The sequence below is a fragment of the Gossypium hirsutum genome, chromosome D11 (genome assembly GCF_007990345.1).
Source record: "Gossypium hirsutum isolate 1008001.06 chromosome D11, Gossypium_hirsutum_v2.1, whole genome shotgun sequence".
Lineage (NCBI taxonomy): Eukaryota > Viridiplantae > Streptophyta > Magnoliopsida > Malvales > Malvaceae > Gossypium > Gossypium hirsutum.
Genome location: NC_053447.1, coordinates 63,827,365 through 63,842,797, shown reverse-complemented (window position 1 = coordinate 63,842,797; position 15,433 = coordinate 63,827,365). Strand labels below are relative to the sequence as shown.

General features: G+C 32.1%; 4 protein-coding genes across 4 annotated transcripts; all 4 read left to right on the top strand.

The window, feature by feature from the left end:
- Positions 1–239: 239 nt before the first annotated feature.
- Positions 240–2,243, top strand: LOC107929804 (uncharacterized). The gene is made up of 4 exons (XM_016861313.2): positions 240–804; positions 1,176–1,347; positions 1,671–1,764; positions 1,850–2,243. The coding sequence occupies exons 1-4, from the start codon at positions 407–409 to the stop codon at positions 2,137–2,139; spliced, it is 954 nt and encodes a 317-aa protein (XP_016716802.2). The 5' UTR covers positions 240–406; the 3' UTR covers positions 2,140–2,243.
- Positions 2,244–2,393: 150 nt separating this feature from the next.
- On the top strand, positions 2,394–4,322 carry LOC107929774 (cell wall / vacuolar inhibitor of fructosidase 2). Its single transcript, XM_016861278.2, has one exon. It carries the CDS (start codon positions 3,630–3,632, stop codon positions 4,170–4,172), a length of 543 nt encoding a protein of 180 aa, XP_016716767.2. The 5' UTR covers positions 2,394–3,629; the 3' UTR covers positions 4,173–4,322.
- A 2,131-nt stretch (positions 4,323–6,453) lies between these two features.
- Positions 6,454–6,996, top strand: LOC107929747 (cell wall / vacuolar inhibitor of fructosidase 2). The gene has a single exon (XM_016861253.2). It carries the CDS (start codon positions 6,454–6,456, stop codon positions 6,994–6,996), a length of 543 nt encoding a protein of 180 aa, XP_016716742.2.
- A 696-nt stretch (positions 6,997–7,692) lies between these two features.
- Positions 7,693–9,458, top strand: LOC107929694 (organelle RRM domain-containing protein 2, mitochondrial). Its single transcript, XM_016861190.2, has 4 exons — positions 7,693–8,020; positions 8,652–8,720; positions 8,801–8,907; positions 9,147–9,458. Exons 1-4 carry the CDS (start codon positions 7,837–7,839, stop codon positions 9,258–9,260), a joined length of 474 nt encoding a protein of 157 aa, XP_016716679.1. The 5' UTR covers positions 7,693–7,836; the 3' UTR covers positions 9,261–9,458.
- Positions 9,459–15,433: the final 5,975 nt, after the last annotated feature.

Below are 15,433 nucleotides of genomic sequence, written 5' to 3'. Positions count from 1 at the left end.
TTATAAAAATCATTTATTATTTTATTGCGTAATAGTTAAATTAAAATAATTAATTTTTTAATAGAATTAATCGATTGTATAAATATCAATATCATTAAATATTTTAAAGTCTAAAAATATTTTCTTTTAACTCTAAACAGATTTTTTCTTTTTAAACACAAATTTTTGGAATTATTTTATATAGATATTTGGAAAACAAAATGTATAAGAGTAAGGAATCGAAACGACATGCCGTTTGGTTCCTTCAAAATGACAACCGTCATAAAATATCCTTTCCTTTTCAACTGAAATAGAATCAATAGATAATCATAAATAATTTCCTTCTATTTAATACCATTATCCTCATCTTCTTCTCAGTTCATCTAATCCAAAAATACCATCTCTTCCTTTTATTGGAATCACCGAAATGGGCGGAGGAGGAGTCATGAGGGCGGTGGGGAAGGTCGCCGGGGTCGGAATTGTTAACTCCAGCCTTCGTGGTGGTGTTCAGGGAACTCCGCTGTCTGCTGAGCAATCCGTTATGCGTGTCGCCGCCGCTTCCCGTTCTGCTTCTTCCGTGGTTTCTGTTTCTAGTGAAGGAGTTTCGTCTGTTGCCGACACGACTGCGTCGGTCAGTCACAAGTCATCTTGGGAGATGGTGGATGATTGGGAATTCGCTGGTGATTTTGAACAGGAAGCTGCTCTGGAAGGATCCATCGCCGCCTCAGGTAGACCCGAACCGATTGCTCGGATTTTGTTTAGTGGCGTTCCAAGCCTGGAGGAGGCTAAAGAAGCCACTAATGATTTGAAAGATGCACTGGACAAGTGAAGTTTATTCCTTTCAGTTCTTTTTATTTATTTATTTCAGATTTTAGGAATTGTTAACAAAAGAAAATGTATCAAGCTGAAATTTGGGTAATGGTTGCTTTTATAGGATAAAGATATTGAATTTGAAGGGTTTTGCTAACTATTTTTATCTAAATTATGATATAGTAAGTAAACATCATCAAAAAGCTGCTTTAAGACTGTTGACTAACATCAAGAACCCCAAACAAAAAATAGTTAAGACTTCATTTCATATTGAATTTTCAAGTTTGTAATGACATATTTTGAGGGTGGGATGTGATGTTGGTATGTATGAGAAAATCATGTTACTATATTTCTGATCTGTTAGAGAATATTTCCTTTTGGTTCAGGGTTTATCTGTCATCTCCACAATACAGTGAAATGGTTCAGGTGACTGGCGTTTCATCGCTTTCGAACACTGAGGAGACTAAAGATTGTGTTGCTTACAACATTGAAGCCACTTCAGTGCCAAAACCTGCTATTCAGGCATTCAAATTACTCAATGAGAGCCCTGCTGTTCAGGTTGTGGTTAACTACATTTTGGATAATGACATTCGTTACAGATTGTTAACAGTGTTGTTTAGGGTTGTTTCCTTTTATACTCTTTACTTGGATTTATTATTAGGATTCGGGCGTTAGTGTTGGGTGTTGGGTACCCTTAGAGGGTATCGGATGATATTTTAAGAAAAACAGAGATTAGTGCAACATAGTCTTCCATACTTCATACTAGGATGCTTTATTTGGTTGTTTATCGATTTACTTCCATTACCTATAATTATAAAATGTAAGATGGTTGATGGTTAATGGTTAATGGTTAATGGTTTTGGTTTTGGTTTTCCCCTCAGTCTGTTGTTGCTTCCATTGCTTCTGATCCGCATGTATGGGATGCTGTCCTGAACAATTCAGCTTATATGGATTTCATTAAATCCCAGCAGACAAGTGAGACGTTTTGCTCATTGTTTCACTCTTCCATTGCATCGCATCTTTTACTATTTTGCTTAATTTTGTAACCATTGTGATGCAGATGATAAGTTTGAATTTCCGGGATCTCCTCGAAGTTCTGTATCTTCAGTGAAGCTAGAGGAAAATGAAGATGGTGGAGAATCATTTTCGGCTTTTATACAGAAAATCAAGACTAGTGTGGTCGAGATGGTGAGTAAAACGACTGATTTCCTCCATAGTCTCTTTAGTTTACCCTCGGTGGACAAGGCTAAAGAAAATGCTGGATCGAACAATATGGATAAGACAATTGGAGCTAGCTTGATGGGATTGGCAGTGATGGTTATTATGGTTGTTCTTGTGAAACGAGTGTAGCACTCTTTTTTAAAGTAAATTTGCCGATATTACAAACTCAAAAACACTTGCTCGTTTGTTTATTCTTCTGGATAATAATGATGATCAATATACTTTAAAGTCCACTGTCCGTAAGTTCTAGCATTTTTCTTGTGGTTAAGTAGCTTTCAATTGTTATGGAATTAGTTGAAGTCCACAATGTGCACTATGCACATTTCCCATCTTAGAAACGAAGTTCAATACCATATTCCAGAGGAATAAATAATGCATTAACACGGGTGTAATTGGACGGGGTCGATTTGAGTCTGAATATTGGTGAGTTTGAGTTTGATTCGAAATTTGAAGCTCTAACTCAATCAGATATCTACTTTTAAGTTCGAGGTCAGTTTAAGATGTAATAGAGTTATTTGAGCGTAAACTTGATTAAGCTTGAGTTATATGATTTTGGTTAGATAATTAAGTTTAAGGTTAATAATATATTTCAAAGATAATAATATAATTAAATTTGGAGTATTATTTAGTTCGAATTTGGTTTAATCCATAGCTTACTCAAGTTTGAGTTTGGTTTGATGATTGAGTTTTTCTTCAATCGAATTCGAATAATTTGCTAACTCCAAAATCTTATATACATCCTATCAATTTTTTGATGTAAGTTGATGATTAATTCATGAAATGTAAATATATATATTAATTCATGATTAATATGTATAAGGTGAACACTAAGGATTTTTGGCTTGGGGAAGGATGATATAAGGTGAACACTCATGGTCCTGTGTGTAAAGTGTCTAAAAATGCTTTAGCTGGTGAGAGTTATCCAAGACAAACATGGTACATGAATTTTTAGTTTTTCTAAATACATTGGTTGTTGTTCTGCACTCAATGTCGAGCTTTGGGGAGCTCTGGAGAGACTTCAAATTGCCTGGAGTCTATGCCTTAAATAAATGTGCTTGAGATGGATAGTATGACTGCAATCCGATTGATTCAAGATGAGTCAGTTGAGTTTCACCACTCAATCGTGTTACGAGCTATTAAAGAAATTATTCAACATGTTTGGATGATTAGGATGACACATGTATTTAGAGAGGGTAATCGAGTAGACAATAATGACAAGGCCTCTAAGCATGTATAACTGTATACAACCCTAGGATGAAATTCTTTAAAAACTATATGATGATTCTGGAATGACCTAACTCCGCTTAGTCTAGTTATGATTTTATCCTTTTTCATGTAATAAAAAAAAGTTTCAGAACTCAATAGAGGAATACAAAATAACAAATAATTTAGATAAATATAGTATAAAATCAATTAAACAACTTAATTTCTAAATTAAATTCACCAATTACCATATTTACTACAACAATAATTACACAAATCCACCAATTACGTAATTGAAAACGTTTTTTTTTTCCAAATTCAAAATCTTAATCCGTTTTAAGTCATAACATTTTCTTCCAAAAAGCCTTGTTATAAACCTCATTTCTTCCTTCTCATTTTCCCATAACACCAAAAAAATGCCTAACCAAATTAGTAATATTTCCCCCAAAATCTTGATCATAACCCTAATTTCCATTGGTTTCAACAACTATTTCCTGCCAACTGATGCTGAAGAAACAGGCAAGGCCCTAATTGAATCAACCTGCAAAAAAACACAGTACCCTGAAGAATGTATCTCAGCTTTGGAATCAGATCCTGGCAGCTTCACCGCCAACGTAACCGGGTTAACACGGATTGCAGTGGAGAAATCAGCTACTAAACTTGTTGAAACCTTACACATTGTGGAAACGTTGGTGCTGAATGCGACAGATTATCTAACATGGGGGTTCCTTGTCAACTGTCGTGATACTTACAACATCAGCGTTCCTCAAATCCAGAGAGGTCTACAGGCTTTTGATCGGCTCAAGTTTGATAAATCGTATGAAAGTGTTGAGGCTGTTAATAATGCAGTCATTGGGTGTGATCGTCAGGGATGGACATTGCCAATCTTAACCCAAGTTAATAGAGCTTTGTTTAGACTCACCAAGGATACCATGATGATCTTGCATCTTCTTTTCTAATCTAAACAATGTTTTATGTTATTACATATATTATTGACAAATAACATGTTCTCAAACAATCCATGAAATTATCCATGTGCTGGGTTGCCCTATTAACTATTCTGTTCTCCAAAACTTATACTCAAGAGTCAAGCTATGTCCAAAAAATAAAGTTAGGCTTGTTTATTACTTATTAGGCTAATCTCACCCAGTGCAAAAGTTTATTTTGCGGTTCAAAATATTAATAAAAAATAAAATATGTTCTAATATTAATATTTATTTCTAGAATTAAATTTAATTTTTTTTACAATCTTATTTAAATCGAATTCGGATTACGATGGATGAATTTGTAACATGAAAATCTTCATTTAAGCTCAATCTGTGAGTAATTCTACTTAACGATGGTAAACTTAAACTTGATTTGAAATTTTAGACTTAAATATGATTGAACTACTCCAGCTTACTCTACTGAATTATTTGTGTCCCTTAATCTCATTTGATTTGGGATGTTAAAATTTTACATAAATTGAACTTAATAAAAAACGGAATTTTCTGAAGGTTAAATATATATTACAGGGATTTTAAGTAAAACGTTGACACAATTAAAAAAAGTCTTTTTAAGTTTATTCATTTTTTACAAATTAAATAATTATTAAAATTAAAATAGAAATAATGTTACAATAAATTATTTAATAATCAAAATTAAAATTAAGTTAGAAACTATATATAAAAACAAGCTTTTACACAATCTACTATCATTAATATTTATATTTTAAAAATAATTTCAAAATATTGTTTATTAAAATTCAATTTAATATCAGGATTATTCTTTGGTACACTAGAACTGTACTTTTTTATTCCATAGGTAGCATTCAAAAATTATCATGTGTCTCTTTCTTTTAAATATTTATTTTTTAATATTCTACTATACTCTTATAGGACACTTGTCAATTCATGAACCCTGCTTGTGGAGTTTAAAACTCCACTTGCACAATAGTGTGCCAAATATTATATTCTAATTTTATAAATGTTACAAAATTTATAAAAAAATTTAAAATTTAGTTAATATATACAACAAGACCGTGTGTTGCATAGGTAAAGAAAACTATATATATATATTGATACAAGATTTCAATAAGGGAGGAGAATGTGTTGGAGCTGGGATGAGCGTTTCCTTAATACGATAAGGAAATTAACTCCGAATGGTCTAAAGTAAAAATCGACAAAAGAATCGAGCATTTACCAAACTAGAGAGGACGACAACAAAACCATCCCTAAAATCAGTTGTAAAACTAAGGTTACATGCATAAGCAAAACTAAAAAACGTGCTACAAGAACAAACAAAAAATTCTAAAATTGAAAACTTATTAAAAAATAGAAAAACAAACAAAAAAAACATATAAAGCTTAAGATAACACAGGTGCAAATTGACTCGTAAAATCATTTATTATTCTGAAATACTCTCAAAACAGAAACATATTAAGAAGTTGACAAAGAGCCCCCACTTTCCAAGAAAAAATACTGGTGGCCAATGGAATTTTCGGGAATGAAAGGCGTCGTCATCTATCCATCACAACTTATGAAGATAACAAAGGTACCTACAAAATAGATCTACAAATTGAAAAAAGAAGAAGACATGTGGAGTGAATGAGAAGAAGAAAGAAAGAAAAGGTTGGTGGGAGGGAGAAAAAGGCGGATGATAGCCAACCCGGAGACTAATATTATCATTGGGCAAAACAAAGGATAAGAAACAAACTACTTGAAAAAAAAAAAGAAAAGTTTCTAGGATTTGTAGGTTTGGAAAATTTAAAGGTCGAGTTCAAATTTATTAATTTAAATAATTTATATTGTTAACTTTTCAGTTGAAATATTATTTGGTTATATATTTCATTTATCTTGGGACTGTCTTGCTTTATTATTATTATTATAATATAATGGTCAAACTTTAGCTTAACTCCTATACTATGTTACGTTGAAACTCAAAATTTCATCTATATACTTTAATTTATGACATAATTTAATAATTTTATCCTGATATTTTTCTCAATTAATATATTAAGTCAATTATTTTAATACTCAACATATAAAACACAAAATAACAAATTGAGCAATATAATATAGAATTAATTAAGCAAATTAATTTCTACATTAAATTCACCAATAGCCATATTTACCACAACATTAATTTCACAAATCCACCAATTACATACTTGATAAAATTTTCCAAATTCAAAATATTAATCCATTTTTTAAGTCACAAAACCTTGCATAAACATCATTTTCCTACAAACCCCCCCAAAAAATGGCTAGCCAAAAAAGTAATATTTCCCCCAAAACCTTGGTCATCATAACCCTAATATCCCTTGGTTTCAACAACTATTTCCTGCCAATTGATGCTGAAGAAACAGGCAAGGCCCTAATTGAATCAACCTGCAAAAAAACACAGTACCCTGCAGAATGTATCTCAGCTTTGGAATCAGATCCTGGCAGCTTCACTGCCAACTTAACTGGGTTAACTCGGATTGCAGTGGAGAAATCAGCTTCTAAACTTGTTGAAACCTTACACATTGTTGACATGGTGGTGCAGAATGCGACGTCAGATTATCCAACATGGGGGTCCCTTGTGTTGTGTCGATATTCTTATAACACCAGTGTTCCTCAAATCCGGGAAGGTCTACAGGCTTTTGATCAGCTCAAATTTGAGAAGTCGTATAAAAGTGTTGAGGCTGTTAAGAAAGCTGTCATTGACTGTGATCATCAGGGAGTGAAAAGCTTAACCCAAGTTAATACAGCTTTGCTTAGGCTCATCGAGGATACCATCATGATCTTGCATCTTCTTTTCTAATCAAATCGATGTTTTATGTTTGACAAATAACATGTTTTTAAACAATCCTTGAAATTTCATTCAAGAAAGAAAAGAAAAGCCATCAACCTTGTTTAATATTTATTCTACAAATGTTTCTTTAAAAAAAAAATCAAGTTTTGTGAATTAATTATTCGCAGTTCAAAATACTAATAATTGTAAATATTTTTTTTATCATTTAAATCAAATTTTGGTCAAATCAGGTTGACTTGTAACTTGAAAATTCTGTCAAAGAGCTCCAAATAATGATTTGATGATTAGAATAGTAGGTCAGTACCTATTAACGGGGAGAAGAATATACCTTAGAGATTTGACAGTCAACATCGGAGATTAGAAAAAAATAAACTGTTTGAATTTTAGTTCGTAGATTTGTAATTGTTTTATGAAAAAATGAATTGTAGAATAAAAGGAAAAAAGATAATTTTCGATTAATGTAGGTAGTGCTAATAGAAAAACTCATATATTCTAGTTTTTAATAGCCCAATGATTTAAATAAAATATTTTGAATAATTCAGTAATTAAATTATAATTAAATAAGTGACCAAAATAAAAATTTACTGGTAATTGAGTGAGGAATGATATGATTTAGGCTAAATTTTTAAAAATTTATTACTATTAACTTTTGAATAATTTTGGTATCTCCTTTATATTATTTAATATGTTTCTAAATATATATTTCTATAAGACTAAATTGGTAATTTCATCAAGTCCTTGCCTTTTAAAGTCGGTTGCAACTTTGCCCTAGTTTTCTCTCACCACAAAAGAGGTTTTATCCTGAAGTGTTAAACCCTGATTCTCCCCATCCCCACTAATATCTCCTTGATGGCTTTAAGGGCGGCGGCGACGAGAGCGATCTTCGCTGGGGCAGCTCCCCAGGGATTCAGGCGCATGTGTTCAACAGCTACGGCTAATTCCTTTATGCCGCCGCCAATTACGGCGATGGGCAACGGCGAGGGAACCCCTGGTAGAGAGCAAGCGCCTCCAAGTACCAACCTCTTTGTCTCCGGTACATATATTTTCTTTTCCATCTTTATCTGTCATAGCTTCCTTCTTGTTTTCTCATGTTATTTTTATGGATTATTTGGTATTGTTTATATGTTTGGTTGCTTGGAAACTGCTGGAAAATGGAAGAGAAGTTTTTTCTTTTAATGGGTTTAATTTGTTGGTCCTGTTTTTTTCTGGGTTCTTGGTAAATATTGATTATATATTGATTTATTGGGTTTTTTTTTGCTTGTTCCTTTGCTGGAAAATGCTCTGTTTTTTTCAAGGTTTTCCTTTAATTGCTTCTATTATTTTCTGGTTTAATTTATAGTTTTTGCGTACAGGCTTATTTATTAGGTTATTATGCTGGCTTGATTGCGGGAAAATGTGGGAAAACGGAAGAAAATTTTGTCAATTTCTATGGTTGATTAAGAAAAACGATTGATGTTGTCTATATCTTTATTTCATTCAAAGAAGTAATTCATCAATTTAGAATGAATTGAGTATTATAAGTTTGGGTTTAAAATGAATCCTCTCCCTGTTTTGGTTTGTAATTTGATTTGTGTACTTTTTCGATTCTACGTGTTGACTGTGTCACTTGTTTACCTTTCTCGATTCATATTTTGATGAAAGTTATTATGTGAATTTGTTTTTAGGGCTTAACAAGCGCACTCAGTCGGAGAAACTTCGAGAAGCCTTTTCTCAGTTCGGACGTGTAATTGATGGTTAGTCTCTCCTTACGTGAAAGAATGTTGGAAATTGTTTTTATGAGATTATTAACCATTGGCCTTTTCTTTCTTTACAGCCAGAGTAGTGACTGATCGTGTATCAGGATATTCTAAAGGCTTTGGTTTCGTAAGATATGCCACTGTAGAGGAAGCTGAGAAAGGAAGAGTGGGAATGGATGGCAAGGTTAGCTCCCTTTACTTACTTAAAATGTTCATTTCTTTGTCTCGATATTGTAATTTCAATTGAACTAAATATGCTAGGTGCTTTTATAGAACTGTTCCAGGTTATATCATTGATGATTGAACCATGCTTTGTTGTTATTATGTTCTTTTGAGGGTAGATTGTGGAAAGTGATTTATCTGCATACTCTCCCTCCCCCTTTCCCTTGATTGTGGTAACTAATTTCCTTCGGATCATTGCAGTTCCTCGATGGTTGGGTTATATTTGCAGAGTATGCAAGACCTCGGCCAGAACGAACTCCGCCTCAGAGCAACATGTCTAATTCAAATGGCTATAATTCCTATGGCCGTGAATAACTTCGATCTGAAACATGATTTGTCATTTTTTGTTTTAATCAGAGGCGGGTTTACAACAGGTCGACCTATCATCTCCTTGGCAGAAGAAAGAAATTAATTATGAATTTTGTAATGTGAGACTTGAATGCACTAGGAATGTGATGAACTGAGGTCTATTATTCAAGAATTATAGGAAAAACAGGAGCAGATGTTGAATTATTTTCATGGCTGCTAAGAACTCATTGTATGATTATTTGGTGTTCCTCTCTGTTTTGATTATTTACCTATTTGCAGCTGGCTTTGTTATGAAATTAATTTGCTTAAAATAAAGCCTTATTCAAATCTTGATCGATGCTTATTTCAGTTGCCTTTGACCTCTAATCTTTCATTCAATTGTGTGATAATCATAATAATATTTGACTACTCAAATCCCTAGCTAATCCTGCTGCTAAATAAGATATAAAAAGAGATAACGAGTGCTCCAAGCTTACATTTTGTAACTATTATATGGTAATATTTTCCTTTAATAATGAATAAAATTTTTATTATTATTTTCATCTTTGAACATGTTGTATGTACATGACGATTGGTAAGGGATAGTCATGAGTGGTTTTAGAAAATAATCTTTAAAACTTGTTCTTTGCAGTACATGAATGATAATCTTGCTATCCAAGAAAATGAATGTTTTGAAACACAAAAATAGACAAATTCTTCAAATTCATAGAAGTGGCAGCCAAGTTTTGGGTTGGATGGATGATGAAATTGTAGGCCACACCCTTGTTGCTAAATTAAAGATTATTGATAATCAATTTTAAGTTTTGAGATGTCAACAAGAGATCTAATTACTGCTCCCCTGCATTGGTGACTTTCTTGTTTGAATATTTATTCTTAACAAATTATACTATGCTCCTGTTGGTTGATTGTAGCGGTTGGTTTGATAAATAGATTTTATTAATTGATTTCATCAACTGATTTTATTAACTGTTTATTTAAAAGTATTTAGTAAAATTTAACTGTAAGCATGATAGGTGTAAATTGATAAATAATGGCATAACACATTTTTTTGTTAAGTATTTATTTGTTTATAATACTTTAGTATTTATTGGGTGAAGTTATTGAAATGAAACACTATTATCAAGGAACTAAAACATCTATTATGAAAATGAATTAGTGAATATTTATTAAAATTTAAATAAAAAAATTCTATGTTTCTTATTTGCAAATATTAATATTATGGAAATGGATAAATATTAATAGTGTATCAATATAATTATACATAGTGACAAAGGGAGTAATTTTTGAGCAAGCATAGTTAGATAAGTCTGCACATATCTCATTTTCAATTAGTTGCGAAAAAAGTTGTTCATGCTAGCGTTTTTTCTTTTGGAGGTTTTAGCTCAACAAGTTCTTACTAACCTTCATTCACCAAACACTATAATTATAGAGTTTAACTACTCAATCCTCCATTGGTGCCCAAATCAACTAAAAAAAGCTCAAAACTCTATTTGCCAAACACCATCTATAAATTTTGAAACATGATAGAATCCCAGGACTCAATACTATAAAAGCATACTAGGTTTATCCTCATGGAAGACATAGGTTGAAAGCAAAAGAAGCTTTTAATTTGGGAAGCATAATTGTATACTCCACCTAAAAGAATTTTGTAATCCAACTACAGTTGAATAATGCATGGATCGTATCCATCTTCCATCCAACGCCATCCCTCCCCTCTTTGGGAACATCTTAGACGACTATCCATCCAACGGTCCCACCGGAACAATGCATCCCTTCCATTGCCCACCAACCATCGTCATCAATTGGAAATGTTGCTCATTCTGCAAATTTATCATACCCCACCATGTTACTCCAATTAAGAGACCGAGGGAAACCACTTCAAAGATTTCAGTATGTGTCTATCACTACTTGAAAGCATTTTGTCAATGTTACTTGGTTGAGTTGGGGTTTTAGTAGCTTGTTGGTTTAGATTCGAATTTTATTACGTACAACTGTTATGTGGTTTTTTATTTATTACGTACAACTGTTATGTGGTTTTAGTAGATTGTTGAACTCTATTAAGATCTATTCTAATTTAAGTTCTAATTCAATCTGTTGTGTTTTACATTAAATTAATTTTAATTTTAATTTTAATGGATTAGACATGTATATTTATGTACAGTTTAGTCTGAAAATTACTGAGAATTTTTATCATTTTCATATTTTAAATAAAATAATACTCAATAAAATCACATGACGAATATGTTATAGTGTAATAATTTGTAATGTGTTGATAAATTCCTTAAAATATTTTTTTTGGTTTAACTGAATTTGGATTGGATTATAGTTTTACTTGTAGGTTGAATTAAGATTATAAATAATTACATAAAATAATTATAAAATTAACATGCCAACCGTTCATGGAATAGCCCCCTTATGACTCTTCTAGAAATTTCAATATCCCGATTTGGTGGTGTTGATTTGGCATTTTAATCATGATGGTGTGTATACGATGAGGTCTGGGTATGAATTTGCTTTAAAACACTTTCCTGGCATTTCTAATCTTGGTATGGGATAGAATGCTACCGCCGAAGATCAAGGCTTTATTTGGAGAGTCTTCCGTGGTTTTGAAAACTAACAAAAATAAATTCCTATTCAATAATATAAAAATTTGTATATAGTTGTAAACATGATAATTTTATTTCTTTAGTAAAAAGTAAAAAAAAAAAACTGTGTAATTATCACCGGTAATTTAGACTAAGATTACATATCATTATAATAATGAATTATATACTTTGATATCCACGGAACTAACTAAAAGTTTGGCTAAGGTAAGTACACCTATCAATTAATAGTATAGTTACGGTGAGTAAATATATCGTTCCCATGAAAACTAGAAGTACTAGTAATTATCATATTTCTATTATTTAACTGAATAATTCGAGTGATTGATTAAAAATTAAATTAACTAATTTAATTAACTAACGAACACAACAAAAAATAAAATAGGATAATAATCGATTAATAACCAAAAAGCGAAATAGTGCCCAGGAAAGAATCCGCCTAGATTTCATCTGTCACTATCGATATAAATTATGCGATTTCTTTACTTAGCAACTTGATCCATAGAAACCTCTAAATTATGTAAATATTTTTTTCGAGCATAAAAGCAACTGACTCTAGGTTGATTCATTGAAGTTTCTTTCTAATTAAAACCCCTATTATCGTATTAACTTGTGCTATGGATTCCTTATTAGATTTGACTCTAATCTGGTAGATTTATGTCATTCTATTTCTAGGATTGCATGTAACTCCACTACGCAAGATCTACTTTTAAACAAGGTCTATTCAACCTTCGACTTAAGCATATCAAACATGAATTAATAATCTAGAAATATCAAACCAAGAATTAAGCACACATAATTGAGAATAAAAAAACTAAGTATTTATTGTGTAAAATAAAAATTAAACGACAAGGTCCATCATAAGGTTCATCTCCCTTAGGTATTTAGAAAATTAGTTTATGCTTGAAAATAGAAACATTCAAGAGACAGTATAACTGAAAGAAACAAAGAAACTCATGATAACTTCCTAAGAAATCAACGGGGAATCGTCAATCTTGACGAAAATCTGCTTCCAAGTTGGCTTCAAAGGTATTTTTAAAGTTATTTTATTGAATATTCTTTGATGACTCATTCTTATCTTCTTATTTTTTTTTCATATATATGTCTTAGAATGCTAGAAAAACTTAAAAATTGTGATTTTTTGCTATTCGGTGCGCAATTCCACAAAATCAACATGGCCTACCATACGTCTGTGTGGTCTGGACGTGTGGAATGGTTCAACCCGTGAGACTCTTGTAGCTTGCTCCGACGCTCCGGTTTTTCGCTCATTTTCCTCCCAAGTGTTCTATGAAGCATTAAAACATGTATTTAAAGGATTAGGAGCATAAAATTCACAATTAACATTGAATAATCACCAAAAAATGCATTAGGTTAAAACATGTTACTTTTAGCACTTATCAAATATCCCATACTTAAGCAGTTGCTTGTCCTCAAACAAAATTCTCAACCCACATTCAAGTTAACTTCCCTCAATTTATTGTTTTCACCGATAAAGTCTTAAGATAATTTACAGATAGTCATGCATTGGAAATTTAAACAAAAATGACACTAAATAACACAAGTAATCCAAGAAAAAAATTTTTGAAGCATAAAAATTAGATGTCTCATCTATTTCGACAATTATATGAAATTCAAACTTAACAAGAATTAATACCCTTACTAAGGTTCACTCAAGCAATCAAGGTGTTTAAGGTTCAAGTAATGTGCACTCAATAATCGAATAAGAAATGCTATTGCCATAGGCTTGCTTGAAAATCAAATCTTCACCACTATAGAAATGAAATGACACAACAATCAAAAGGTATTTACGGTGTTGTAATGAGGCTTAGGTTAAGGGTACAGAAATAGGCTATAAATAGGTTGACGGTCAACTTTCTTCTTTAGCCATTTGGAGAGGGGTTAGATGTAACACCCCTAACCTGTCTCCGTCGCTAGATTAGGGTTACGGAGTAGTACATTAAAATTCTAACATTTCATAGAAACAATCATTCAAGTATAACTATAAATAAACAAATCACAATCAATTTATAATAAATATGCACTTATGGGGCCTTAAACCAAGCTTATAGGGTCCTAAAAATAATTTAGGAATATTCTGGGATAAATTTGAAACAAAATAGAAAAACTAGGAAAAAGTTGAAAATTTTAAAAACAGGGGTCACACGACCGTGTGACATAGCCTAGATCGTGTGGACATTCAAAATCCAAACACACGGCCGTGTCCTAGCCCATGTGTTTGATAGTGTAGGTATTCGAAATAGGGTCACATGGTCGTGTCACAGTCTGTCTGCTAGACTGTGTGACAAACTATTTTAAGACACACGGCCGTGTCGCAGACCGTGTCTCAGGCCATGTGAAACCTACACCTAAAATGAAAATGATACATGATTGTGTGAGGTGACTGTATGTGGCACACAACTGTGTGACAAACTGCGTCCCAGGCCGCGTGCTTCCAATTTAGCCCCTAAAACAAGCCAAATCAATGCCAAGCCTTGCCCAACAAGATACACCATTTACACACATATTCAATTGACCAAAACATTCTCTAATTGCACTCAAAACATACCAAATCAATCCACCTATAAGTTCTAACCAATATGCCAATCAAGGTACCTCAAGTTAATAAACATTTAACTTACATTAACTCTACTCATCTATACATCCAATTCATACATCATCCATATCCATTAACCTATCTACCATATCATATTATAAACTAACCCAATTAAAGATAATTCATAGCATACACTTCCAAACAACTAATTTCATTGGACATATAATATCAACTATATACACAAGTATTTACAACTATCACACAACATATGCCATATTCACATAACAACATTCTTTTAACATGTCTCTCCCAAAAACTAACAAATACACAAAATGACCATTTTAAAACTATTAAGTCCTAGGTATATGCCAAAACACAAAAAGAGTACAAATCATATACTGAGAAAATTTCATTAATCTTCACAAACTAAACATTTACTTAAAAACCTTAGTTCATAAATCCATATCCTATTGTGTTGTTACCACTTGTTATATTACAAGGAACGCTTTTATCATTCTCTACTCATCCTCTTTATATCAACTCTTTGCCAAACATCTTCAATAGATCGATTATACAAACCCCCAAAAAATCAAACCTTAATTGGCACCTAGTGCCTAATGGATAAACCGTACAATGATTTGCGCCTCTTGTTGGTCGGTAATACTGACTATAGATGTACCCTGCACTGGTTAGATACTCTAACAATGTTTTGCGCCCAATGCTAGTTGGATAAACTGATGATAGATGTGCCCCGCACTTGTCAGATAAACTGACAATGTTTTACGCCCAGCGTTGATTAGATAAATCGATAATATCATAGGAGTGTGCCTAGCATTAGTTGGTTAAACCAATATTACATATATAATCAAATCATTCTACAAACCATCAATTCATAATTCAATCTCTTACATCAATCATCTAGATAAATTTCTATGATCTATTTTATAGACACATACATTTACAATTCTATAATATTTCATTCAAGCTACTAATAACTAGAACACATATAATTAGATATCAAA